This window comes from Aquarana catesbeiana, linkage group LG01 (assembly GCF_042186555.1).
Source record: "Aquarana catesbeiana isolate 2022-GZ linkage group LG01, ASM4218655v1, whole genome shotgun sequence".
Classification (NCBI taxonomy): Eukaryota; Metazoa; Chordata; class Amphibia; order Anura; family Ranidae; genus Aquarana; species Aquarana catesbeiana.
Window position 1 is genome coordinate 290,212,522 of NC_133324.1, and position 26,407 is coordinate 290,238,928.

Here is a 26,407-nt window from a genome sequence, read left to right on the forward strand (position 1 = left end):
TGTGTATTTGTGTATAATAAATTTATAAATTTTTGTAAATTGACTGTTTTAAGTTTATGCTGCACCACAAGAGTCCATGTTGTCTCCACAACTGTCCAAATTTCTTAATCAGACTGGGAGAGGAAGAAGCAGCACAAATAGCCAATCAGTTGTACTGCAGTCCAAAGAGAATGCTGATAGGAGTAGGGAGAAGAGTGATGAAAAGATTAGCTCATCGGTCTGCTGCTTTTACTTACTGACCAGCTGTAGGGTGGAAGTGGGGAGAAGGCTTGTAACAGAACGTAAAAATTGCAGAGGAGAAAGATCAAGTCCCTCTTTCGCTAGACAGTGGTGTGTTGTGTGGCACAGCTGTGTAAATGTCAGGACTGGATGGGTAACAATACAAATTCTTTAGCAAACATGTTTTTCATTTATGTATTTAAAGTGGAGGTTCACACAAAAATTGAACCTCCGCTTTTTGGAACCCTCCCCCCCTCCGGTGTCACATTTGGCACCTTTCAGGGTGAAGGGGGGTGCAGATACCTGTCTAATACAGGTATTTGTGCCCACTTGTGGGCGTAGACTCCCACAGGAGTCTACGCCACTTCCCGTCCCCCCCGCGCTGTCTGTTGGGGGACACACGGGTCCCAGAGACAGCAGGGACCGTTGTGATTGCGCAGCGCGACTCGTGCATGCGCAGTAGGGAACCGGGAAATGAAGCTGCAAGGCTTCATTTCCTGATTCCCTTACAGAAGATGGCGGCGGCGGCATCCGAGAGCCGAGCAACAGTTCGGCCTCAGGTGCCGACATCGCTGGACCCTGAAACAGGTAAGTGTCCTTATTTTAAAAGTCAGCAACTGCAGTATTTGTAGCTGCTGACATTTAAATTTTTTTTTGCGCGGGACTTCCTCTTTAACTGTTTGTCCTTTAACGTTTGTTCAGTTTTAATGTAAAGCAGTAAGGAACAGACATTCTGAATCTCCAATCTTAAGGGCTCATTCACATGATCATTCCTGCCTGGCAGCATAATGCCCAGAACAGCTTATTTCTGTGGCAGACCAGAATGCTGGATGACCTGCCTAATGTCTGGCTGCTGAAGAAGGATGAACAGTCAACAAAGCCTTTTGTTTTATTTTGTGTGTTTTTGGGTAAGGTAAAGAAACGGACTGCATTAATTGTCTACTCCGACATGAAGAATACAAGATCACAGAATACATAATATAAGTAATCCCTGAGCGATAAGGACACGAATATAATTCCAGAATGGAGATTCAGATTATTAACAATGGACACTGGTGACGGGTTATCTTTAAAGTAAACCTGTCACAAACAATTCAAACTAATCATATAATGAAAAAACATACATAAACAAAGGTAACCTTTATTACTAATGTGCTTAATAGATACTTTCCTGTTTGTCCTTTGATGTTATGGGCTGCTTTACTGATCAGTAAAGAAGCTCACGAGGCACTAATGCCGCATACACACGAGCAGACTTTCTGGCATACTTGGTCCGGCGGACCAGAATCCGCCGCACAATCCAATCGTGTGTAGGCTTCCGCAGATTTTTTTTTCCCAAAAGTCCGCCGGACCTAGATTTGAAGCATGTTTCAAATCTTTCCGTCGTAAGTCCACCGGACTCAGGTCCTGACAGAAAGCCCATTCGTCTGTATGCTGGTCCGACGGACCAGATGCGACGCAAGGGCAGGGTACTGCATCTCGCGCTCGCTGCAATAGGAAAAACACATTTTCCTATTGCGGCGAGCGCGGGGCATACCAGGCACTTAGGCCTGGTATGGATTTTAAGGGGAACCCCCTACGCCGAAAAAACGGCGTGGGGTCCCCCCTAAAATCCATACCAGACCCCGATCCGAGCACGCAGCCCAGCCGGTCAGGAAAGGGGGTGGGGACGAGCGAGCGCCCCCCCTCCTGAACCGTACCAGGCCGCATGCCCTCAACATGGGGGGGTGGGTGCTTTGGGGGAGGGGGCGCCACGCGGGCCCCCCCACCACAAAGCACCTTGTCCCCAAGTTGATGAGGACAAGGGCCTCTTCCCGACAACCCTGGCCATTGGTTTTCGGGGTCTGCGGGCGGGGGGCTTATCGGAATCCGGGAGCCCCCTATAATAAGAGGGCCCCCAGATCCCGGCCCCCCACCCTATGTGAATGAGTATGGGGTACATGGTACCCCTACCCATTTACCTAGGGAAAAAGTGTCAATTTTAAGGCGAAGGGGTTTCCCCTTAAAATCCATACCAGACCTAAGGGCCTGGTATGCCCCGTGACGGGGCTCGCAAGATGTCAATCTCGCCGATAAAAGCAGCGAGATTGACTTCCTTTCTAGTCCCGTCGTACCCGAGTCACGTTTAAAATGAATGTACTTGTCCATATGTGGGCAAGTCCGTTCATTCGGAAAGTCCGCCGTAACTCCGGCGAAAGTCCGTCGGTAAGACGGGCGGACCTAGCCTGCCGGAAAGTCCGGTCGTGCGTAGGCAAGTCCGTCCGTTTAGAAAGTCCGGCGGTAGTCCACCGGAAAGTCTGGCGGTAGTCCACCGGAAAGTCTGGCGGTAGTCCGCCGGAAAGTCCGGCGGGAAGTACGTCGGACCAAGTCTGACGGAAAGTCCACTCGTGTGTACACGGCATTAGAGGCAGTGCCACTCTTGGCTTTTCCAAAAAAAAAAAGAAAAGAAAGAAAAAGTAACATTTACTGGAGGCTGCACTGATACCAATACCAGTATTGGTGCCGATACTAAGCATTTGTGCAAGTATTTGCTCAGATACCTAAAACCGTTTCCTTTATGATGCGATTTGAGCCCATATGAAATGAATGGGCTCAAATCGCAATGCACAGAATCGCATGTGATTTGAACAGGATTGCAGTGTGATTCCTGCCCGAATCACATGCAGTTTCCAGCACCACTCCTGTGTGAACCCAGGCTTGTCATAGTGACTTCAGCCTAGGATCACACAGGAGTGGTGTGGAAACCGCATGTGAATGGGACAGGAATCACACTAAATTCCTGTTCAAATCACATGCGATTCTTACCAATGCAATTTGAGCCCATGCATTTTGCAATAGTAATAATAAACTAGTTATGGCTCCATGTGCACCCAGGAGTAGGTTCCTCCACCATGAGACAATGTATCCACTGTACACACAAGTGTCTGCTGTGTCTCTTCCAGTAGTCATTTAGCTCACATTTTCCTGCAAACGTTGATTCACTGACATTATCTTTGCCAAGATATCCCCACAGCGACCAATAACTTTAACGACTGCAAGATGATCAGCTCTGGTGGGTCCAATGTTAAGAATTGCAATAGGAATCCCCTTTTCCTGGGCTTTAAGTGCAAACCTATAGCCAGAGTAAACCTAAACAACAGAAAAATAGGAAAATAACTAAAAACAGAACCTGTATATGTATCAATTCTCCATCACTAAATGCGAACCCTTGATGCAATGCTATCACTATTAAGCTCTGTTTTGCAGAGCACAGACACATAGGCCTCTTTCCCATCTCACGGGCATCCAGGGGGTGGTAAAAAACAGGCAGTTGAGACGTGGTTTTATCAACCCCTAATTGCCCATCCAAAACATAACATGCAGTTGCGGCCACACAGCCATGATGTTTTGCTTTGCGGCCAAAGCAAATTTAACATTGCATGCCAAGGCAGGTGACACTGCCTGTCAAACCCATCCACTGAAGTCAATGAGGCCACGGTGCAGTTGCAAGCCAAGTGCTTGGCTCACTGTTGCAGCACAATATTTCTATAAAAAATCCCTGTTGAGCTGGAGAAAAAAAAAGAACCAGTAAATAAATAAAAACACACAATCAGAAGGTGGCAGGATCATCTCCGGCATGGCTAGAAGCCCTGTTCTGCTGCCCTCTCAAAAGAGATCCACCATGGATTGCTTTTCAGAGGGCAGTAGAAACTGACACACCTGTGAAAGAGTCCATAATCTGTCAAGGTGTCAGGCACACTGGATGGTGTTTTAATTAGTCTCCTATTTCAAGCAGGAGAGGTAAAAGTGGTAAGTATTAACATTTAGCAATTTCTGAAAGTATTCATTTTAAACTCATATCTTGTTTTTCTATTGGACTGATGTCTTTTTAAATATTACGATTAAGGACTAGAGTTAAGAATTATCCAGCCATGTCTTTTTCCTATTTTAATTCTAAATTGTGTCTGAACAACAAAACAACATTTTTTTGTATTGCAGCTTTTCAATCTTTAGATGTGGGGGCTACATTAGTTTTCTTTTTTAAGGCTTTTTTCCTCTCTGTTTTCAACTGGTGATCTGGCCAGTAACACATTTTCCCCATCTTAGAGTGGCTACCCCCACTCCTCCGCTCTATGTATGGAGCAGCAATGTAGCCACCCTTGGACAGCAGCAGTCCAGTACTAGATAGATAGAGAATTTAGATGGATTTTAGGAGTGACCAACAAATAAAGCCTACTTCCAGGTAACACTTTTTAAGCAGTTATAAAAACATTTTTTTTCTTTTTGGAAGTGGCATCCATTGGTTCCTGTTTGTGTCAATCAAATTCTGCAAGGAGGGAGCAGGGGTGGGGCCGAGCTGCGCTGTGTGTGTCTGTAGACTCATAGAGCCTGGCTTGGGACAGAGCCCACACAAGTGCCCCCATAGCAAGAGGCTTATTATGGGGGCATTCGGAAGGGAGGTGGAGCCAAGTGCACCGGGGGGGGGGGGGGGGTGCTCAAGAAGAGGAGTAAAGAGGACTGTTCTGTGCAATGCCAGCAGGTGTGTATAACATTTATTATTTTAGGAAAAAAAACCCAAGCCTTTACAATCATGTTAACATCCATCTACATAGAAAAGGACACAGCCTTGTTCGGTTGAACAAAATGGACCTGAATGGACATGGATATAAGTGGATGTAAACAGATGAGCATTCATTTACATCCGCAAGCCCATAGGAAATATTTACTGTCTGTTTTTAATACGAAAAAGGAAGGATGAAAAAACGCACAAATGGAAAGCTCATGCGTAAGGACCCTTAGCCCAGGTTCACACTGACAGCGGGATTGAAATTGTGCGAGTTCAGCTGAATTTGCACGATTTCATTCCTGCATGTCAGTCCCGACTTTGGGGGCGATTTCAGAGACATCTGTGGGGGTTGCTGCACAGATGTCTAAACAAATTGCACACCTTGAAGTTGCCAAAAGCTGCAATATAATAACATTTGTGTTTTAGATACACTTTAATTATAACTAACTTGTTTTATCCCCACATAGCTAGAAACACATTTAAAATTTCCCTGAGAATGTCAGCTGCTACTCTCAGTTAATAACACATTCTCATCCCATGGTTTTAGTTACCCATTAACGTTCAATGTTTTTCATGTCTTAAACATAAGGTGGATGCACTCTGTGTCACTGTAATTAAACCTCACCCAACAAAGTTCTGGCATACAATCAGTAACTCTAACCTAATAAAACCAATAGCATTTAAAAAGTCCAATACATCTTATGTCATTAAAATGCCATAGCAGCGCTCATGTCAGCCCATCCATATGTGACAAGCATTTATATGGTTCCGCAAATAAGAAAAAATAGTGAAACGACTTCTTAAGCAGGTGAAGGTCTCAGTACGGTGATCCTAGTCGTCATCACTCGTGCACCACATACCAAGAACCCCACCACATGAGTAACACTCCCCTTAGGGTATACACTCACCAGATGTTAACATTCCATTTGCCTTAAGGTAATCCTTTGCTGTCACTTTAAGGGCAAGTCATCCAATGATTTTGTCGGGGGGGAAAATATAAATGGCTCCAGTACAACAGGATCATATAAGGAAGTAAAAATGCCACATAGCTTAATCCTGCTTTTCAAATTTTTGCCCCCCATAAAAAATATACGTACTAGCTTGTAAAAACAATAGAGCAATTAATATAACGTAGTCACCAGTCCACTGTGTAGGAAGCCGCTTGTGTAATTCGAACAACTGTGCTGTTTCTTCCTAGTAATTCCCAGCTTACAGTGACACCCAAACGTCACTTCCGGTCGTCGTGGAGATCACGCACCTGCCCTCAGCTGAAGTTGGAAGTGACGAAACGCGTCAGTGTGTGATCTCCATTTTTGATGTGATGTGGCATTTTTACTTTCTTATATGATCCTGTTGTACTGGAGCTATTTATACTTTCACCCTGACAAAATCTGTGGATGACTTGCCCTTAACCACTTATGGACCGCCGCAGTTTTACGTCGGTACTTTGAAGAGGAATATCGTTGTTATGGCAGCAGCTAGCTGCCATAACCCCGGTATCCTCTTCTTCAGCAGGCGGTCCGCTTTCAGATAAAAGTGGTCTCGGCGGTGGATATGCAGCAAGGTCACTTTTATCGGTGGTAGGAGAGGGGCCCCCCCTCCCGCCGCGCTCTGATGCCCTCCGCCGCTTGGTAGTGGCGGAGGTGATCGGGTCCTTCTCTTGGCTAGACATGGAGACGAGTGAGGGGAAGATGGGCCCCACCCGTCTCCATATCACTGCAGGACAGAAGCAACGTCAAAATGTCACTTCCACCCATAGCTCTTAAAGGGCCACTTTTTTTTTTTCATTTTTTCAAATGACAACATTTTTTTTTTGTATTGCATCATTTTAGTGTAAATATGAGATCTGAGGTCTTTTTGACCCCAGATCTCATATTTAAGAGGTCCTGTCATGATTTTCTATTACATTCCTTGCAATAGGAATAAAAGTGACAACATTTTTTTTAAAGAACAGTGTAAAAATAAAAAATAAAAGGTAAAATAAATAAGAAAAAAAACTGGAAACGCACCTCGTCCCGCCAAGCTTGCGTGCAGAAGCGAACGCATACGTGAGTAGCGCCCGCATATGAAAAAGGTGTTTAAACCACACATGTGAGGTATCTCCACGATCGATAGAGCGAGAACAATAATTCTAGTCCTAGACCTCCTCTGTATCTCAAAACATGCAACCTGTAGAATTTTTTAAACGTCGCCTGTGGAGATTTTTAGAAAGACCGCTGCTCAAATACGGTGTGACAGAAAGTATTGCAACAACCGCCATTTTATTCTCTATGGTGTTAGAAAAAAAGAAATAAATAAAAAAAATTATATATGTATATATATATATATATATATATATATATATATATATATATATATATATGTGGTTAAAGTGACAGCAAGGGATTACCTTAAGGCGTATGGATAATTAACATCTGGTGAGTGTATACCTAAGGGGAAGGGGAGTGTTATTTCTTGGTATGTGGTGCACGAGTGATAATGACTAGGATCGCCGTATTGAGACCTTCACCAGTCATTTCACTATTTTCTTATATGTGGAACCATATAAATGCTTGCCACATGGATGGACTGACATGAGCGCTGCTATGGCATTTTAAGGACATAAGATGTATTGGACTTTTTTTTTTTTAAATCAGCAAAAATTTTTTATTAATTAGTCCAAAGTGCTTACATGTTACTTTTCATACTTTTTACATACTTTTCAGGGAATAGTACATATCGTAGAGAATTGTGAATAACAGTTGCATACTTGTCTTAGAACTGTTTCCCTGTCCTGTTCAAATGTGAAACAAGAAAAAAATAATAATTAATTTAAAAAAAAAAAAAAAAGGGGGGGGGGGGGAATTAATTGTTCCATGATATGACCATGAGTTTCGTTTTTATTTCTTGTGGGATTAGCAATCTACAACTCAATATCTATCTGATGAGTGATGTATACATTATCCTATGAGCAGGTGTCAGATTCTTGCAGCCATCTGTCCCAAATTTTATTGTATTTAGTAGGACACCCTCTATTAGTATATATGAATTTTTTGTATGGTGATGTGTTATTTATTTCCGCCTTCCATTCTGTAATCTTCGGGGGTAAGTGTCTCATCCACTTCCTGGCTATTACCTTCCGCGCCAGGAACAGTGTCTCGTGTAGGAACGTCTTTGTGTACTTATCAATAGACTCAAGTATTATCCCGAGAAGGCATATTTTCGGGTCAAGTGTTACTGGAGAGCCCATGATGTCATGAAGGAATGTCTCCACTTGTGTCCATAATCCCTGTAGTTTGGGGCATGACCACAGTAGATGGACAAATGTGCCTACCTCCTTCCCACACATCTGGCATAGGGTGGATTGGGAGCTCTTATATCTAGCTACCCTCAGGGGGATGAGGTATGCCTGGTGAAGTATGTAGATTTGGGTTAGTCTATCGGAGAGTTTAGGCCAGGGATCCTCAAACTACGGCCCTCCAACTACACATCCCATGAGGCATTGTAAAACACTGACATTCACATACATGACTAGGCATGATGGGAATTGTAGTTCCTAAACAACTGGAGGGCCGTAGTTTGAAGACCCCTGGTTTAGGCGAAACTGCCTTGCAGGATTCCATAGCCTCCTCCCATTCCTCATCCTCTACAGGTCCTACTGCTCTCTCCCAGCGGGGCTTGAGGCCATATGCTAGTTTACTGGCCACTGGGGTGGTAAGTATGTTGTAAAATGGCAATGTTAGTTTTTGGGGATCCGTGTTTTTAACTATTGCCATGATGACATTTGGAGTGGGTTGGGGGGGATGTATTGGACTTTTTAAATGCTATTGGTTTTATTTGGATATTTTTTTATAGTAGCTGCTGACGTAACTGATATTAGATATTTTATTATATTTTAGCATAGTGGCTAGAATCAGCTCTATGTAGTCAATATCATTTTATTAGATCTTAAGATTTTCTTTGAAGAGTTGTCGTTTGGCACTGAGTGGTGCCGATAGGTCTTAAGGCTCAATTGACACTAATGCGTTTTTTGATGCATTTTGCAGAAATGCAGGGAAATTTTTTAACATGGGTTCCTATGGAACATGGGCACAGCAATGCATTTTTGTGCCTCTGCGTTTTTGGAATGGGTCGGGGACTTTTTTTCAGGCAAAATGTAGCCTTTTGCATGTAATAGAATTCAATGGACCCACATCCAAAATGCAAGTACCACGTTTTTACCGCGATTTGCATTATTTTTATTTATTTTTTTTACACTGTATATAGCTGGTTGCTAAGGAGGGGGCCGGGAAACTGGCCGCCGTGTCCTTAACAACCGATGAGTCATCAGCTGCCAGCAGCTTGTAAAAAAAAAAATGCCGGCTAAAAAAAAAAATTGTGAAAAAAACAGCGTGGGGTCCCCCCCAGGTCCATACCAGGCCCTTGGGTCTAGTATGGATTCAGAGGGCACCCCCATGCCAAAATTTTTTTAAAAAATGGCGTGGGGGTCTCCCCAAAACCATACCAGACCCTTATCCGAGCATGCAGCTCGGCAGGTCAGGAAAGGGAGGGGACGAGCGAGCGCGCCCCCCTCCTGAACCATACCAGGTCACATGCCCTCAACATGGGGGGATAGGTGCTTTGGGGCAGAGGGGGCTCTTCTTCTTCTCCGCTTCTTCCTCCGGTCTTCCTCCATCTTCTCCCGCATCTTCATCCTCCGGTCTTCTCTTTCTCCCCCTGCTTCTTCTTCCGCTCTTTTCGTCTGTCTTCTTTGTCCGGTGTTCTTCTCCTCTGCCACCACTCCCGCCAACGACCCTCCTCCTATGCTGCATCCCGCTGATCTGTCGGTGCCGATGTCCTGCATTTCTTAAATAACGATGGGGTGTGGCAATCGGATTATGTCATCCAGAGGCCACGCCCTTGTGACGTCACCGCTGGGGGCGTGGCCTCTGGATGACGTTATCCGAGTGCCATGCCCCCATCGTTGTGGTATGAATTTTGGGGGGACCCCCACGCCATTTTTTTTTTTACATTTTGGCATGGGGGTCCCCTCTGAATCCATACTAGACCCAAGGGCCTGGTATGGACCTGGGGGGGACCCCACGCTGTTTTTTTCATGATTTTTTTAAGCTGGCAATTCTTTTTTTTTTTACATTCAGCGGGAAGCCCGCTGACAACTGATGACTCATCGGTTGTTAAGGACGCCATGGCCCCCACCTTAGCAACCAGCTATATACAGTCTAAAAAAAAACGCAAATTGCGGCAAAATCGCAGTAAAACCGTCCAAAACCGCAACAAGCACCGCAAAAAGCACTGCAGAAACGCTCAAAAGCAACATGCATAGATGTGAATCAAGCCTTACTGTTCAACTTTTTAAAAGTAATTCTAACCTAGCAACGTATGCAAACGTCACTTCCAATAATTTCTTGTCAAAGGACTTCTAAAAAAAAATAAATCCTAATTGTCTTCTAAAAACAGAGTGTGTTTAGATCCTCAAATATAACCCACAGTATAACATCGGTGTCTGTCAATGTTTCTAAAAAAATGGGGCACTGTAATATGCAATTTACCGTTTATACTCGTTTATAGGTCGACCCGAATATAAGCCGAGGCACCTAATTTTACCACAAAAAACTAGGAAAACATATTGACTCGAGTATAAGCCGAGGGTGGGAAAATGCAGCAGCTACTGGGTAAATAATGCCCATCTGCAGCCTCACTGTGCCCATTTGCAGTCTAATTGTGCCCATCTGTAGTCTCACTGTGCCCATCTGTAGTGTCACTGTGCCCATCTCTAGTGTCACTGTGCCCATCTCTAGTGTCACTGTGCCCATCTCTAGTGTCACTGTGCCAATCTGCAGCCCTACCTTCCATTAGTAAAACAGCGTGTGTAACAGCGTGTCTCCCGCTGTGTATGCAGTCTGTTCCGCCGTCCATTAAAAGAAAGCCCCGCCTCCAACTCGTCCGTACTAAAGGAACACTGACACAATGCTGGGAAACTGTATCAGCGTTCCGTCTATCAGGAGGAGGCGGGGCTTTCTTACAATGGACAGCGGAACAGACTGCATACACAGCGGGAGACACACGCTGTTACACAGGCTGTTTTACTAATGGAAGTTACGTCTCACTCGAGTATAAGCCGAGGGGGGGTTTTCAGCCAAAAAAATGGGCTGAAAAACTCAGCTTATACTCGAGTATATACGGTAGTTTGTTTTCTTAAAGCAGTCTTGAATCCAAAAGAAAATATTTATTGCAGCTTACCAATTCTTAGATGTGATGGCTGCATTAGTTTCCTTTTTTAAGGCTTTCTTTCTTCTATTTTCATCTGGTGATCCAGACAATAAGTACATTACTTTTCAACAGCTCTCTTGCAGTTACACTGAGGAGACAAACCATTTAACACTTGCAGGTGATCACATGGTGATCACATGGTAACCAGGAAGTGCCATTAATCGGCTTTCCTCCATTCGTGCTGACAAGGTGCGGGTAGAGGAGAACCAATCAGAGGCTCTCCTGACAGGGGATGTCTGTGCTGATAATCAGCGTATTGAGAATCCAACAGCAATGCCCACCAGTGTCCGCCAGTGATGCCCATCGGTGCCCCACCAGTGATTTCCACCTGTACTCACATGTGATGCCAATCAGTGCCCATCTGTACCCACATTTTATGCCAATCAGTGCCCATAAAGGATGCCAATCAGTGCCCATTAGGAATACCAGTTAGTGCCTCCTCGTCAGTGCTGCCTATCAGTGCCCATCATTGCCGCCCATCAGTGCCCATCATTGCCGCCCATCAGTGCTGCCTATAAGTTCCCATCAGTGCTGCATATTAGTGCCTCCTCATCAGTGCCCATCAGTTCCATCTCATCTGTGCCGCCTCATCAGTGCTGTCTCTTCAGTGAAGGAGAAAACGTACTTATTTACAAAATTTTAACAAAAACAAAGGATAACTTTATTTTTTCCAAATCTTTTTTTTTTATTTATTTATTTTTGACAATTGTCATCCAAAGTGCGACAGTGCTGAAAGCTGAAAATTGGCCTGGGCAGGAAGGTAAAAGTGCCCTGTATTGAAGTAGTTAAAATGAGCCGAAAAAAAACTGGAAAAAAACTGTTTGCTGTAACTGCTTATAAAGTATTAGCTGGAGTGTGGCTTTAATGTACTGTTACTGTATTTAAATCTGCTAGTACATGTAACAATCCCTCCCCCCAGACTACTAACACTCTTTCATCCAGAGTGAGAGCATTATAATACAGGAGGTGTGTTCCTGACCAGATCACCATGAGAAAGCAGAGAGAAAAAAGCCTAAAAACAAGAAAACAAATGCAGCCACCACATCTAATAATTGGTAAGCTGCAATATATTATATTTTTGGTTTTAATACTGATTTAAAGTGCCCATTTATGCAATTGTTACCTTAACAGTGTTGTTGCACAAAGATGGTTGATTAAAATAGTAAGGGCTCTTTCACACAGAGGATCCGTATGTCCGTTTTTCATCCTTCCGTTTTCGGATGAAAAACGGACATACATGTATCCCTATGGAGCGTCGGATGTCAGCGGTGACAAGAACCCTTGTAATTGCAGAGACTATATATACGTATATTTTGCTTGCAAAATTAAAATACATCTGAACATCTATGTATTAAATTGGGATTGAGGAATGTGCTTTTACCTGCAAAGAGGAGCCCACTATCAGAATGGCATCCGCTTGACCTAGATTCTCATAAAGAGAGAACACCACTTCTCTGTTTACTGTATCACCAAAGAACGTCACCTGTGGCTTCAGAATACCACCACACTTGTCACAGGGTGGGACACGAAAATTGGACACTTGCTCATCAGTCAAGAATACATCACCATCTGGTGCAACCCCATAAGCCTGTTCATTCCAAGATGGATTGAGAGCTATGAAACGTTCCTGAAGCTCAAATCTGCTGCTCACTGTCTGACAACCCAGACAAATCACCCTAAAAAGAAGCAAAAAACAAATCAGGATCAATTTCCACAGACAAAGGGGTATAGGGATGTTTTCCTTACTTGTCATACACATGTTCCCAAATGAGCCCCTTCCATGGAATCTGGATGCTTAAAGTATACCTGCCAAAAACTTGGGCAATTCAATGAAAAAAATAAATGTGTAAGCAGAGGTTATCTTCAGTAAAAAAGAACATGTCAAAATAATGATTGCATACAGATCCAGTGGCAGCTGAGGTTAAATGCAAAACTTGGCTTTTTCCTGTAAAATCTAAGCTTGGCCCTGGACCCCTCCACCTCCCTATTGAATGTCATACTTAGCTTCAATATGCTATAGAGAGGTTCAGTGGCTGGCGGTTGGGAGGACTAGCTAGACTTTATGAAAAAAAATTAGATTTGCTTTTAACTTCAGCTGCCTCCATTTCTTTTTGAAGGTAACATCTGCTTTTTGATTTTGTCATCATATAACAAAGGACCAAACCTGAAATTGTATGTATACAGTGCCTTGAAAAAGTATTCATACCCCTTGAAATGTTCAACATTTTGTCATGTTACAACCCAAAACGTAAATGTATTTTATTGGGATTTTATTTCATAGACCAACACTAAGTGCCACATAATTGTGAAGTGGAAGGAAAAATGAGAAATGTTTTTTAAAATTTTTTACAAATACATATCTGAAAATTGTGGCGTGCATTTGTATTCAGCCCCCCTGAGTCAATACTTTGTAGAACCATCATTCGCTGCAATTACAGCTGCAAGTCTTTTTGGGGATGTCTCTACCAGCTTAGCACATCTTAGAGAGTAACATTTTTGCCCATTCTTCTTTGCAAAATAGCTCAAGTTCTGTCAGATTGGATGGAGAGCGTCTGTGAACAGCAATTTTCAACACATAGCGTTTTGCTTTTAGGCCAAAAAGGTAAATTTTGATCTCATCTGACCAGAGCACCTTCTTCACATGTTTGCTGTGTCCCCCACATGGTTTCTTGCAAACTGTAAACAGAACTTCTTATGGCTTTCTTTCAACAATGACTTTCTTCTTGCCACTCTTCCATAAAGGGCAGATTTGTGGAGTGCCGACTAATAGTCGTCCTGTGGACAGATTCTCCCACCTGATCTCTGCAGCCCCTCCAGAGTTACCATGGACCTCTTGGCTGCTTCTCTGATTAATGCTCTCCTTGCCCGGCCTGTCAGTTTAGGTGGACGGCCATGTCTTGATAGATTTGCAGTTGTGCCATAGTCTTTCCATTTTCAGATGATGGATTGAACAGTGCTCCGTGAGATGTCCAAAGCTTGGGATTTATTTTTTTCATAACCTAACCCTTCTTTAAACTTCTCCACAACTTTATCCCTGACCTGTCAGGTGTGTTCCTTGGCCTTCATGATGCTGTTTGTTTACTAATGTTCTCTAACAAACCTCTGAGGGCGTCACAGAACAGCAATATTTATACTGAGATTAAATTACACACAGGTAGACTCTATTTACTAATTAAGTGACTTCTGAAGGCAATTGGTTCCACTCAATTTTAGTTAGGGGTATCAGAGTAACAGAGGCTCAATTCAAATGCACGTCACACTTTTCAGATATTTATTTGTAAAAAAAACATTGAAAACAATTTATTATTTTCCTTCCACTTCACAAATACTGTAGCTGCTGACTTTTAATATTAGGTAATGTACCTGTCCACGAATCTAGCAGTGTCTTCACTCGAGTCGATTTTTCAATCGGCTCTCGTGTGCTGCGCTGCCATCTTGAGTAAGGGAAACCAGCAGTGAAGCAGGTTCACTACTGCGCATGCGTGAAGTGCGCTGTGCTTTGCGAATGGCCCAGCAGTGGGGGAAGGAGGGGGGGGGCGGAACTTCTGGATGAGTTGGCTGCTGCGAAGTAAGCCAGAAGTGGGAGCGGGTACCTGTCAAAATTAGATACCCTCTCCCTCCTCGAAAAGGTACCAAATGTGGCAGTAGAGGGGTGGAGGAGGCAAATAAGTGGAGCTTCCCCTTTTGGGTGGAGCTCCGCTTTAATGGTATACACTAAAGATCAGAAGCTGATGGTTACCAGGCACAACAGCTCCAAATTCAGTCTGCTCCAGTTTTGATAAATTCCCCACATTGCCTATAACTACCTGATAGAGAACCATTTCATCATTTTAACCAAGTCTGCTTTCCCTTTTCAGAAAAATTCTCTATACCTAAAACTAGAATCCACAATCCCAAAATTCATCAGAAACAGAGCTGTGGGTATCTAGAACTTCACATAACATGGCTCTCACTGGCTTTTTCATTATTGCATTATTTCTGAATGGAAACCATGAGGGACACCTTGGAAAGAGTAGTTAGAAGCAGGCCCAGACTAGGAAAAAAAAATAGGCTCGGGCAATTGAGACTGAGCAGCCAATTTTCCAGCAACCGCCCGTTCGTGAGGGCGGTTGGTGATGGGGATAATCACGGAGTCGGTCTTCTGCACTGTAATATAAAGGGGACTGCACAGCAAAGGAAACTAATACAGTCCCTCTTTACAGTGCAGTTCCCTTTTCATCACAGTGCCCCTACCAATCACAGCCCCCCATTACAGTGCCCCTTGCAGTCATGCCCCCTTCTTTGTCTCTGTAATCACAGTGGCCCCTTTTACTCTCTGCCTCCCCTGCACAGTCCTACCTTTGGCAGGGCAGATGTAGGATTTAGCCTGTGTGTCCTCTACCGGCTCTCCCACCCCTCCAACGATGTCATCCTATCAGCAGAGTAGGGGACGGGAGGAGCTGTAGATCTGGATCATATTAACAAACGTGTGATTACCCGCTTGTTGGTATGAAAAGACTCCCGCTCTCTGTGCAGATCTCCAGCTTTTTTTTCTGTTTCTTTTTTCTCTCTTTCTCTTTATATACCCCCCTTTTTTTCTATCTGTTCTTCTTCCCCTCTTCTTTATCTCCTTTTTGTCGCCATTCATCTTTATCTATTTACACTTTCCTGTGTCCTCCATTACTCCTTGGTCTGCCTTTTCTCGTTTACCCGTTTTCCTTCTGTGTCTCTTTTCCTTGTATGCATGATCTGATGACTTCACTTCTCTCTATGCACCTACACTTCTCATGTTTGCTGTCTCCTTCACTCCCCTTGGTTTTTTGAATGGACATAATCTGCCTAGGTGGGTGGGGTCTCCTGACTTCATATGTTTCTATGACATCAGCGGCCCCAGCCCTGGCAGCGTCCCTCGTTGCCTAGCTATCGCCGGCCGCGGACAGCGATCACTGTTTTAATTGAATCCGACCTGCTGCCTAGCAACCACGGATCCCTGCAATCACGCTGTTCACTGTTCAGATCTCCGGCTCCTCCCGCCCCTGCTCTGCTGATAGATGACATCATCGGCAGGATAGGAGAGCCCGGAGAGGAGACACAGGCACGGCCGCACAGTGGGAGGTGAGCGGCGACCGCGGCCTGTGTTAACCCTCTCCAGGCCGCGGTCGCTGATTACCTCCCACTGTGCGGCCCGGTCATCAACAGGCATCGGACTGCGGCCCCGGCCCACCGGGCAAATGTCCAGTGTGCCCCATGGCCAGTCCAGGCCTGGTTAGAAGTTAGTTTTATATAAATGGTAACTCCACTTTAGTGGGAAAAAAATAGCAAATAAAGAAAAATTTATATAGCGTAAACAATTACAAGTCATATTGTAATTGAATGTTATTAAAAATGACCTTTCCTTTTCAATCTGAAACTCTGTAATTTTCTGTAAAATGCAATATGGCTACCTGGAGGTGTTCTGTACAGAATGCCCCCCAGAAACATAATTTTCTGCTTGTGTGATTGGCTCAACAATTTTCCCAGAAGTCTGCACTAAGATACAAGTCAGATTTCAGACATCCACTGCAACAAAAATTTAATTTTTGGTGAGATACTCCCAATAGGAAATCACGTCTAAAGAGATGCAGGTCCAGCAGCTTTCCTCATTAGAGCCCTGCAGGTGCACGACTGATTGATAATTATGAAACCACTCCCATTAATTTTACTTACCACATGGACACAGACAAACACACAGGGATTTCTTCAGAATAATAAAAGGTAGAAATCTGCAACAAAGTTTGTTCAAATCCTTGTAATCTACATAGATCACCTAGAGGGGAATGTTTTTTTCTTAACAAAAGTGGAGTTACGCTTTAAGGATAAATTCCAGGTATGGATTTTTTGTACATAGTTATACATAGTTACAAGAACTGTAGCTGCTGACTTTAAATAAACAGACACTTACCTGTCCCAGGATCCAGTGATGTGGTCACCCAAACCGTCCCTTCCTTCTGACTCCTGTCCCTAGTGCTGGCATCTCATCTGTGGGCACCCAGCTGTGACAGCTTGCTTTTGCACAGCCAGGTGCCCACTGCGTATGCGTGTGCACATTATAAATGGTCCCGCAGTCTTCTGGGACCTGTAATGTGCCCCAAAAGACTGCGGGGAGGGAGGGGAAAAGGAGAACTTCAGCTCGGTATCCTAGGCGATCCAAGGAGAAGTGGGATTGGGTACCTGTCAAAATCAGGTACCTGCTTCCCCCTTCCCAAAAAAAAGTGCCATTTAGTGAAGAGAAGGGGGGGGGGGGGGGGGGGGGGCTTAAAGCAGAACTATTCTTTTGGGTGGAGCTCCGCTGTAAGATTAGAAAAGCATTATGTTATTGAATAGCTATAAAACTTTGTCCCCATTACCTGTGGGTGCAACCATGCAACTCAGTCAGACGGCGCTGTCCAGCTTTAGCGTGTAAGGCATCAACATTTTGTGTCACTAACCAATGCAGTTTCCCAGCCTTCTCCCAGTTGTATAGAGCCATGTGAGCTGTATTGGGCTTATGAGATGAAAACTGTGGCCACCCCACAAAGTTTCGGGCCCAGTATCGCCTGCGAGCATCCTGACTCCTGACAAACTCTGCATGCTGAATGGGTCTACGTTCAGTCCTGGCATACAGTCCCACTCCCTCTGAGCGGTAATCCGGGATTCCTGATTCTGTGGAAATTCCAGCACCTGTCATGACAAACAGTCTCTGAGAGCAGAGCACAAAGTCTTGGAGACGTTCCACTTCACTTGGATGAGCCGGTGGACAGACTGGGACATAATCTGAGAGGCTGCGTCTGATCAAGGCAATGCTCTGCTTTCGAATGACAAGAGCACATTTTGTGACAGAGATCCACATCGTTAAAATGCTCTGAGCATAGTTTATCTTCTGCAAGAGAAGTAGAACATGTGTCAAAGAATTCTGCAATCTTGTACGATATTGCTTTTAAAAGACAACAGTCAGGATAAAGATAACCAGTCAATTCTGCCTGTGCATGTTATATGCATTTCCTTGTCCAATTGTTTTATATAAGCTGCACTAGTGCCTGCAAACTAAAATCAGAATTTACAAACTAGCTTCTCCTTATTAATGTTTAATTTCTAATTGCTGACAGAGGAGTTACTGCAAGAAGCAACTGCATTGTATGTAGTGGCTGCTTGTAATCCACAAAAATATGATAAAAAGGATATTATTTGACACAAGATCCATTTCTGGTTGTGCGCTACATACATTTTGGAACATTAAAGCCTCGTACACACGATCCGATTATTGGCCTACAGAGCGTCAGACTTTTGTCCAAAAGGGCGTGTGCCAGGAACTTGTCTTGCATACTAACGGCACACAATTGTCGGCCAACAAACACGAATGTAGGACGAACTACATGGAATTTCAGCTCTTGAGCGCCACCCTTTGGGCACCTTCTGCTAATGTTGTGTTTGGTGAGCATTGATTCCGAGCATGCGTGTTTGTACTTTAGACTTTTATGTGAGGACTTGTGTACACACGATAGGAAAATCTGACAACAGACCGTTGTCTGCTGAAAATTTACTAGCCTGCCATCCAAAATTTGTTGGCCGAAAGTTGGACAACGATTGTCTGAAGGAGCGTACGAACGGTCAGATTTTAGGCAAACAGTGTGTCATTACACAATTCTCTGCCGATATTCCTGAGTTCACACTGCACGCCAGAGCGGCTCCCAGCAGGGGTCCAATTTCAGCCCGAATTTGAAGGCTGAATTCAAACCTGAAAACGGACCAAAAGACCCACAGGACTTCTGTGCAATTCACACTGGAGCCACTCCGGAGATGCGGGAACCGGCTCCATAGAAAGCCAGTCACAACCTCTGACATGCAAATTGGATCCGGGGGAGAACCACATCCAATTTGCATTGTGTGAACCCAGTCACTTTTTGACCTACTTTACTTTCAAACAGTACCTCCAAAACATACAGGAAAACAAATTATTTTGCAAATATGGCTGACTTTTGTATTTAATCTGGAATTCTCCTCTTAAAAGCAATCTTGAAAATAAAATTGCCATTGAATAGAAGACATGGAATACTCACCTCTCCTGCTGCCTACACTGCCTGTCTCTGCAGAACTGAACAGAAAGCTCTATATGACATAGCAGAATCTGACACTTTCAGGGAGTGTTGGTTTTCTGGTGTCCCATTAAAGCGGGGTTCCCATTTAAAAAAAAAAAATAAAAGTCAGCAGCTACAAATACTGCAGCTGCTGACTTTTAATTGGACACCTACCTGTCCCAGGGTCCAGCGATGCGGGGGATCGAAGCCCCGCTCGTATCCCCCCCCCCCGCTTGGTGGCGCCGGAATTTTAACTGTGGGCGCCCCCCCGCGCATGCCGTCACTGACCCCGCAATCATCTGGGAGCGGTCACGTGTCCCAGATTGACAAGAGGGGGGGTGGAGAGGCAATCTCCCTTCCTGCACCGAGGGAAGTGACATCAGGAGCCCAGGCAACGAAGGAGGCAGACTACGAGGGACCCCCTAGCAACAGCCATTTAAAGGTGAGTAAGAAAAAAAATTTTCTCCAAATGTTTTTTTTTTATTTTTTTAAACACATTACTAATTTTTTTTTTTTTTTGGGGTGGAACTCCACTTTAAGCATTGAGGATATAGCACAACAGGAGAACCAGGAATTTGACACTCCTGGAAGTGTCAGATTCTGCAGTGTCTTCAGCTGTCACTTTTTCTTTACCTCTGCAGACATCGGCAGTGAGGTCAGCAGGCGAGGTAATTATTCCCTGAGCAAAAGATTACAGCGCACACATACAAAAATGACATTTAAATCCTGCAAAGCTATTTACCACTTGCTGACCAGCTCCTGTACATATACTGCGGCAGGATGGCTCTGTGCAAATCGTCGTATACGTATGGCCCGCTCCTTTAAGAGCCATAGCAGGTGCGCACGCCGGCTGCACGCTGGGGGGACCCAATGCGCGTGGCCGGCGGCCACTCACGATCGCAAGCACGAGAGCCAGAACGGGGATTTGTGTGTGTGTGTAAACACACCTCCGGCAATGGCACCATCCGAATCGGTGGGCGACTACTTTTGGCGACTTCGGGGGCGATTTGAATAGACATCTGTGCAGGAACCCACACAGATGTCTGTCAAATCGCCCCCGAATTCGGACTGCATTGCCGGTTTGAAATCGTGCCAGTTCAGCTGAATTCAAACCCGCCCTCAATGTGAACCTGGGCTTAGTGATGCTATTACTGTGCTGCTCATTTTTCTTGCTGGAGGCTCAGACAATAGGAAGCAAAGACACTTCTACTCTTATTTTAGTATTGATACAATCCCTGACATTTTCACTACTAACTGGTTATACACAGATTCCAGTATCTCAGTCCAAGTGAGAACATGCAAATGGTAATATAATTCATCCTAAACAAGCTGCAGCAAGTATATGTAGGATAACATACATAAAAATTAATCAATAAGCAACATGCCGCACTAAACCACGTGAATGTAAATTAATATGAAACATGAAAACCATAGAAACCATGAAGAATAAGAAAAAGGTTCATATAGATAATCTGAACATTCCCTAACCATATGCTGGATCCAGGTGCTTTTGATCAGAGTATTCGTGTGACCTAGCTCCACCTAAAACATCACATGTGCATACACCAGTGAAGATGTGTCCTTACCATAAGATGTGTGACTCTCTGTGAAGAGAATACATACAGTCAGGTCCATAAATATTGGGACATTGACACAATTCTAATCTTTTTGGCTCTATACACCACCGCAATGGATTTGAAATGAAACGAACAAGATGTGCTTTAACTGCAGACTTTCAGTTTTAATTTGAGGGTATTTACATCCAAATCAGGTGAACGGTGTAGGAATTACAACGGTTTGTATATGTGCCTCCCACTTTTTAAGGGACCAAAAGTAATGGGACAATTGGCTGCTCAGTTGTTCCATGGCCAGGTGTGTGTTATTCCCTCATTAGCCCATTTACAAGGAGCAGATAAAAGGTCCAGAGTTCATTTCAAGTGTGCTATTTGCATTTGGAATCTGTTGCTGTCAACTATCAATATGAGATCCAAAGATCTGTCACTATCAGTGAAGCAAGCCATCATTAGGCTGAAAAAACAAAACAAACCCATCAGAGAGATAGCAAACACATTAGGTGTGGCCAAATCAACTGTTTGGAACATCCTTAAAAAGAAAGAACGCACCGGTGAGCTCAGCAACACCAAAAGACCCGGAGGACCACGGAAAACAACTGTGGTGGATGACCGAAGAATTCTTTCCCTGGTGAAGAAAACAACCTTCACAACAGTTGGCCAAATCAAGAACACTCTCCAGGAGGTACGTGTATGTGTGTCAAAGTCAACAATCAAGAGAAGACTTCACCAGAGCGAATACAGAGGGTTCACCACAAGATGTAAACCATTGGTGAGCCTCAAAAACAGGAGGGCCAGATTAGAGTTTGCCAAACAACATCTAAAAAAGCCTTCACAGTTCTGGAACAACATCCTATGGACAGATGAGACCAAGATCAACTTGTACCAGAGTGATGGGAAGAGAAGAGTATGGAGAAGGAAAGGAAGTGCTCATGATTCAAAGCATACCACCTCATCAGTGAAGCATGTTGGTGGTAGTGTCATGGCGTGGGCATGTATGGCTGCCAATGGAACTGGTTCTCTTGTATTTATTGATGATGCGACTGCTGACAAAAGCAGCAGGATGAATTCTGAAGTGTTTCGGACAACATTATCTGCTCATATTCAGAAAAATGCTTCAGAACTCATTGGACAGCGCTTCACAGTACAGATGGACAATGACCCGAAGCATACTGCGAAAGCAACCAAAGAGTTTTTTAAGGGAAAGAAGTGGAATCTTATGCAATGGCCAAGTCAATCACCTGACCTGAATCCGATTGAGCATGCATTTCACTTGCTGAAGACAAAACTGAAGGGAAAATGCCCCAAGAACAAGCAGGAACTGAAGACAGTTGCAGTAGAGGCCTGGCAGAGCATCACCAGGGATGAAACCCAACGTCTGGTGATGTCTATGCGTTCCAGACTTCAGGCTGTAATTGACTGCAAAGGATTTGCAACCAAGTATTAAAAAGTGAAAGTTTGATGGATGATTATTAATCTGTCCCATTACTTTTGGTCCCTTAAAAAGTGGGATGCACATATACAAACTGTTGTAATTCCTACACCGTTCACCTGATTTGGATGTAAATACCCTCAAATTAAAGCTGAAAGTCTGCAGTTAAAGCACATCTCGTTCGTTTCATTTCAAATCCATTGTGGTGGTGTATGGAGCCAAAAGATTAGAATTGTGTCAATGTCCCAATATTTATGGACCTGACTGTATGTGTGGCCGTGGGTTCATGCCTGGGGTCCGGTGTGTGTCTGTTCACTGGTTCAGGTGCGATTCAGGTCCACATTTCTGCCTGAATTCGCACCTGAACCGGAGCCAAACACACACCGGACCCTTTTTCAATCCAGACTGCGGCCGCCCCGGACCTGTGTGAACTGGCTCCATTCAGAGACGGTCACACTGCCATGTCATGCAAATTGGACGCGGGGAAACTCACATCCAATTCGCATATGTGTGAACCCAGCCTTAGGCTCCATGCATACTGGGCTTAAAAAATGCCAGTTCTCTTGACAGAAAAAAATGCTCATATAGAGTGTTTTTGTATAAAGTTTAGGAGAGTTTTGCGTTTCTTCTGCCAGAAAGCTCCAATCAAAAACGCAAACGGGTTTTTTTCCTTCCTGACTATAAACGTTGAGCTTAAAATTTGCCTTTAACCGTCCTAATTTTTCAGTTAACACCCACTACATAGTGTTCTATATCAACCTTTCAACAATTATTTGTTGCTACTGCAGGTAGGACATATATTTATATATATTGGATAGATAGATAGATAGATAGATAGATAGATAGATAGATAGATAGATAGATAGATAGATAGATAGATAGATAGATAGATAGATAGATAGATAGATAGATAGATCTCTTCAATATAATTTTTCTGCATACTTTCTACTCTCTAAAACTCATATAGTAAAAAACGAATGCTAGTTAGCTAAATTCATACCACTCATAATGCCTTATATTACATTACACTTTACTTACAGGGCTATGCCCTCCTTTGGTTTCAGTGTTGTCAGCTGTCCAATGCCCCCCATGCTAGCCCGGCTGTACTCAAGTCTCATTTGATATTATATCAATACAAGCTGTGAAGACCAGGTAGATGAAGCTGAAGCAGGCAGATTCTTGGAGACACAGTCCCGCTTATATTCTTTGTTTTTAATAGCTTTATTGGAATTTTTCGCCTATGATATCTCCACAAAATATGTGAGTCTACACAATATCTATCTGATTGTATAGTATATGCTATAAATAATGCTGTTTACTATATATTTTTTATATACCTTGTGTTTGAGTTTTTGTTATCACTACATTGTAGATACTGTATATGATTGACCTTCTTGTAAATACCCTTGAAGAAGGAGACATAGATATTCTGAAACGCGTTGGATGAATTACGAGAATTTTACAGTCAATCGTAGTGATTTTGTACTTTGTACACAGTAATTGTAACCATTCCAGTATACTTTGTTTTTATCGTGTGTATCATGTTCAATAAAGTACGCTTTTTCTGTGCCTTAAAAGTCCACTTAGGGGATACCCTCTTTTTGTCTAGTTAGTTTGGATGTGGCACCTTACAGGGACTGGGACATCCTCACCGATATAATTATTGTGTAATCGTCCTAATGTGCATGGTCATATAGGATAACATAGAACTGCTTCTACAAGCAAAAAACAAAGCTTCGGTAGGAGCAGCAATTTTTAAGTCAGCGTGCATGGAGCCTAAAAGCGCTCGTGTGGAAATGCCTTCCACTTGGTATTAAATTTCCCCGCACAGGTCCTCCGTCAGTCAGAGTCTCCGGCAATAACTTTTGTGCAAACCAATCAATATACGCTTATTGCAATTTTTTTTACCAAAAATATGTAGAAGAATATGTATCGGCCTAAACTGAGGAAAAAAATTGTTTTTTTAGATATTTTTTGGGGGACAGGAAGGTGTAAAAGTGCCTCCGACCGGCACGGAGTCTATCCAGCGGTCCGTATCTGTACCTTGCAGGCCGTTCCGTGCATGGGAACTGGTATGCTTTCCAATCACAAATTCAATGGTACCAGAGGCCAGAAGTGACGTGTACGTCACACCACTATGCCTCAACGTGTTTCGCATGAATAATGCGTCATCAGTAGTTTCCTAAGCTCTCAGAGCTCCCTGAGCAGAGAGCCGGTGATTGTCAGTCCCCTTTCACACGGAGGCAGTTTTCAGGCGTTTTAGCGCTAGAAATAGCACCTGTAAAGCTGCCTCCCATGTGGGGAGCTGCTTTCACATTGGGGCAGTGCGCTTGCGGGACGTCAGAAAAAGTTTGGGAGCTCCCGAAACGCCCCAGCCCATTGCAATGAATGGGCAACGCTTCCGAAGTGCCTAAAAAGCAGTTCGGAAGCGCCGCAACATGGGCGTTTCTAACCCCTTCTTCGGCTTCTAGTAGGGGTTAAAAGCGCCCCGCTAGCGGCCGAAAAGCGCCACTTTAACAGCGTTAAAGCGCCGCTAAAATGAGCTTTAGCGCTAATGCCCGGGCGTCCCCAGTGTGAAAGGGGTCTCAGTCACGGCTCTCTGCTCTGTCCCCACCCCCTCACTCACTGGAGGGCTGAGCTGTGGAGATAGCGGGAGAGCCAGGTGGCGGTCCAGGCACGTGGGCAGGTCCTGACCAGATGGTCACGTTCCTCCCGAGCCTGGACTGGCTCTGTGACGTCAGCAGACTTCAGCCCGCTGTCTGCTGAAAGCTGGTCACAGGGGTGCAAAACGGACTGCACTCCCGTGATACATAGAAGTACAGCCAAAGGAGCTTTGGCTGTACTTCTCCTTTAATAAATGTGCATCATCAAACTGGGTCCCAAAGGTGGCCTATGATCCTTTAGATCTTGGTGCCACCGGAAGTCCCATAGCACTTTGTTGTAGAAACCCAAACAGGAAGGTGAGGACATGACAGCTGAGACACCATTCTACAGGGTCTAATAGGGGGTACACCATCAAACTGCACTCGGAGGCTCTGGGAAGGACACACAGCAGTAACACTGTATAAAATTACATATCTAGCTATATGTTAATCCTGACGTCACCGATGACATCACAGAGCACAACAAAAGGAAGGGTGACTAAGTCCTATTCTAATCACCTCCTCCTAACCCGAGCAGCCTCCATAATATAGTGATAATATAATTCTGGGGGCCGGGAGAGAAAACGAGGCACACTGATTATACTTGACTGAATGTCCTACACGGTACGCACTCACCTACTGACGTCACGGCTTTTTAGAAGTCAAACACTACATTTCCCATAATCCTCTCTGCGTGCACCGGAAGTTCCGCTGGTGTGGTTTTTAACAAGGAGAGGCAGCACGTGGAGGAAGTTACATGGGGCTGTAAAGGGGTTTTACTTGTAAAAAGCTGCAACCCGAGGGAAAGGGGAGCTCTGTAGGGTTGCTGGTAAAATTCAGTCCTATGGACAGGAGAGTTATAAGGTTGGTATTGGTATCCAAGTAAAGGTGACAACTCTAGGGAGTGGAGGTTTAAGATTGCAGTTTCTGGGGGATCAAATGTGATAAGAACTTTGCTGCTCACCAGCAATCACAGACACAAAGGGGTTTATGTGTCAATTATTTTTACACAGCTTTCACCTAGAATTTTCCCAACTGACACACTGACTTTAGACAGAGAGCTTTCTTTTTGGGGATATTTAATTGCCACTGAGTTTTTTTATTTTTTGCTAAACAAACATAAAATAGTTCCGAAAAGTTTTGTAAATAAGTAATTTTCCTCCCTCATCAACATACGCTGATGGGGCTGCACTGACAGGCATCACTGGTAGGCACTGTGCCCTGATTATCAGTGTAGATGTCCCTTGTATGGATTTGCCGTTTATCAGCTCTCCTCACGTGCTGTCGGCACGAGGAGAGGATTTCTGCAAACCCCGTTTACACTGTGATTGGACACAGCTGATCAAGTAGTAAAGAGCCACCGTGATTGGCTGTTTAACCCGTTCTGTGATCAGCTGTGTCCTTTAGGACGCAGTGATCACAGGTCACTGCCGATGCTCACCGCAGGGGGTGCACGAGAACCGCAAGAACAGAAGGACGTCATATGATGGCCTGGCGTTAAGGTGCGACCGCACTGTAGCCATCATTCGGCTATAGCATGGTCATGAAGAGATGGCTATATAGATAATGGGTGCCTGTAGATAAATACAAACTGTGCAGCCCTGGCTAAAGTTGAATAATGCCCTTACTATAGGTGTAGGGTATTTACATATCTCCCGGAGCCTGACTGAAAAACC

At 44.2% G+C, this 26,407-nt stretch overlaps 1 protein-coding gene across 1 annotated transcript; it reads right to left on the reverse strand.

The window, feature by feature from the left end:
* On the reverse strand, positions 1-25,449 carry SIRT4 (sirtuin 4). Its single transcript, XM_073629315.1, has 4 exons — positions 25,368-25,449; positions 17,380-17,891; positions 12,396-12,690; positions 1-3,348 (listed from the first exon to the last, which is right to left on the reverse strand). The coding sequence occupies exons 2-4, from the start codon at positions 17,859-17,861 to the stop codon at positions 3,169-3,171; spliced, it is 957 nt and encodes a 318-aa protein (XP_073485416.1). The 5' UTR covers positions 17,862-17,891; positions 25,368-25,449; the 3' UTR covers positions 1-3,168.
* Positions 25,450-26,407: the final 958 nt, after the last annotated feature.

Excerpts from the sequence above, each read along its gene's own strand:
- SIRT4 (XM_073629315.1), bottom strand. The coding sequence starts at position 17,861 with ATGTGGATCTCTGTCACAAAATGTGCTCTTGTCATTCGAAAGCAGAGC. Across the intron at positions 12,691-17,379 it reads TTGCATGGTTGCACCCACAG|GGTGATTTGTCTGGGTTGTC; the intron begins GTAATGGGGACA and ends GCTTCTTTTTAG. Across the intron at positions 3,349-12,395 it reads TAGTGGGCTCCTCTTTGCAG|GTTTACTCTGGCTATAGGTT; the intron begins GTAAAAGCACAT and ends TCTGTTGTTTAG.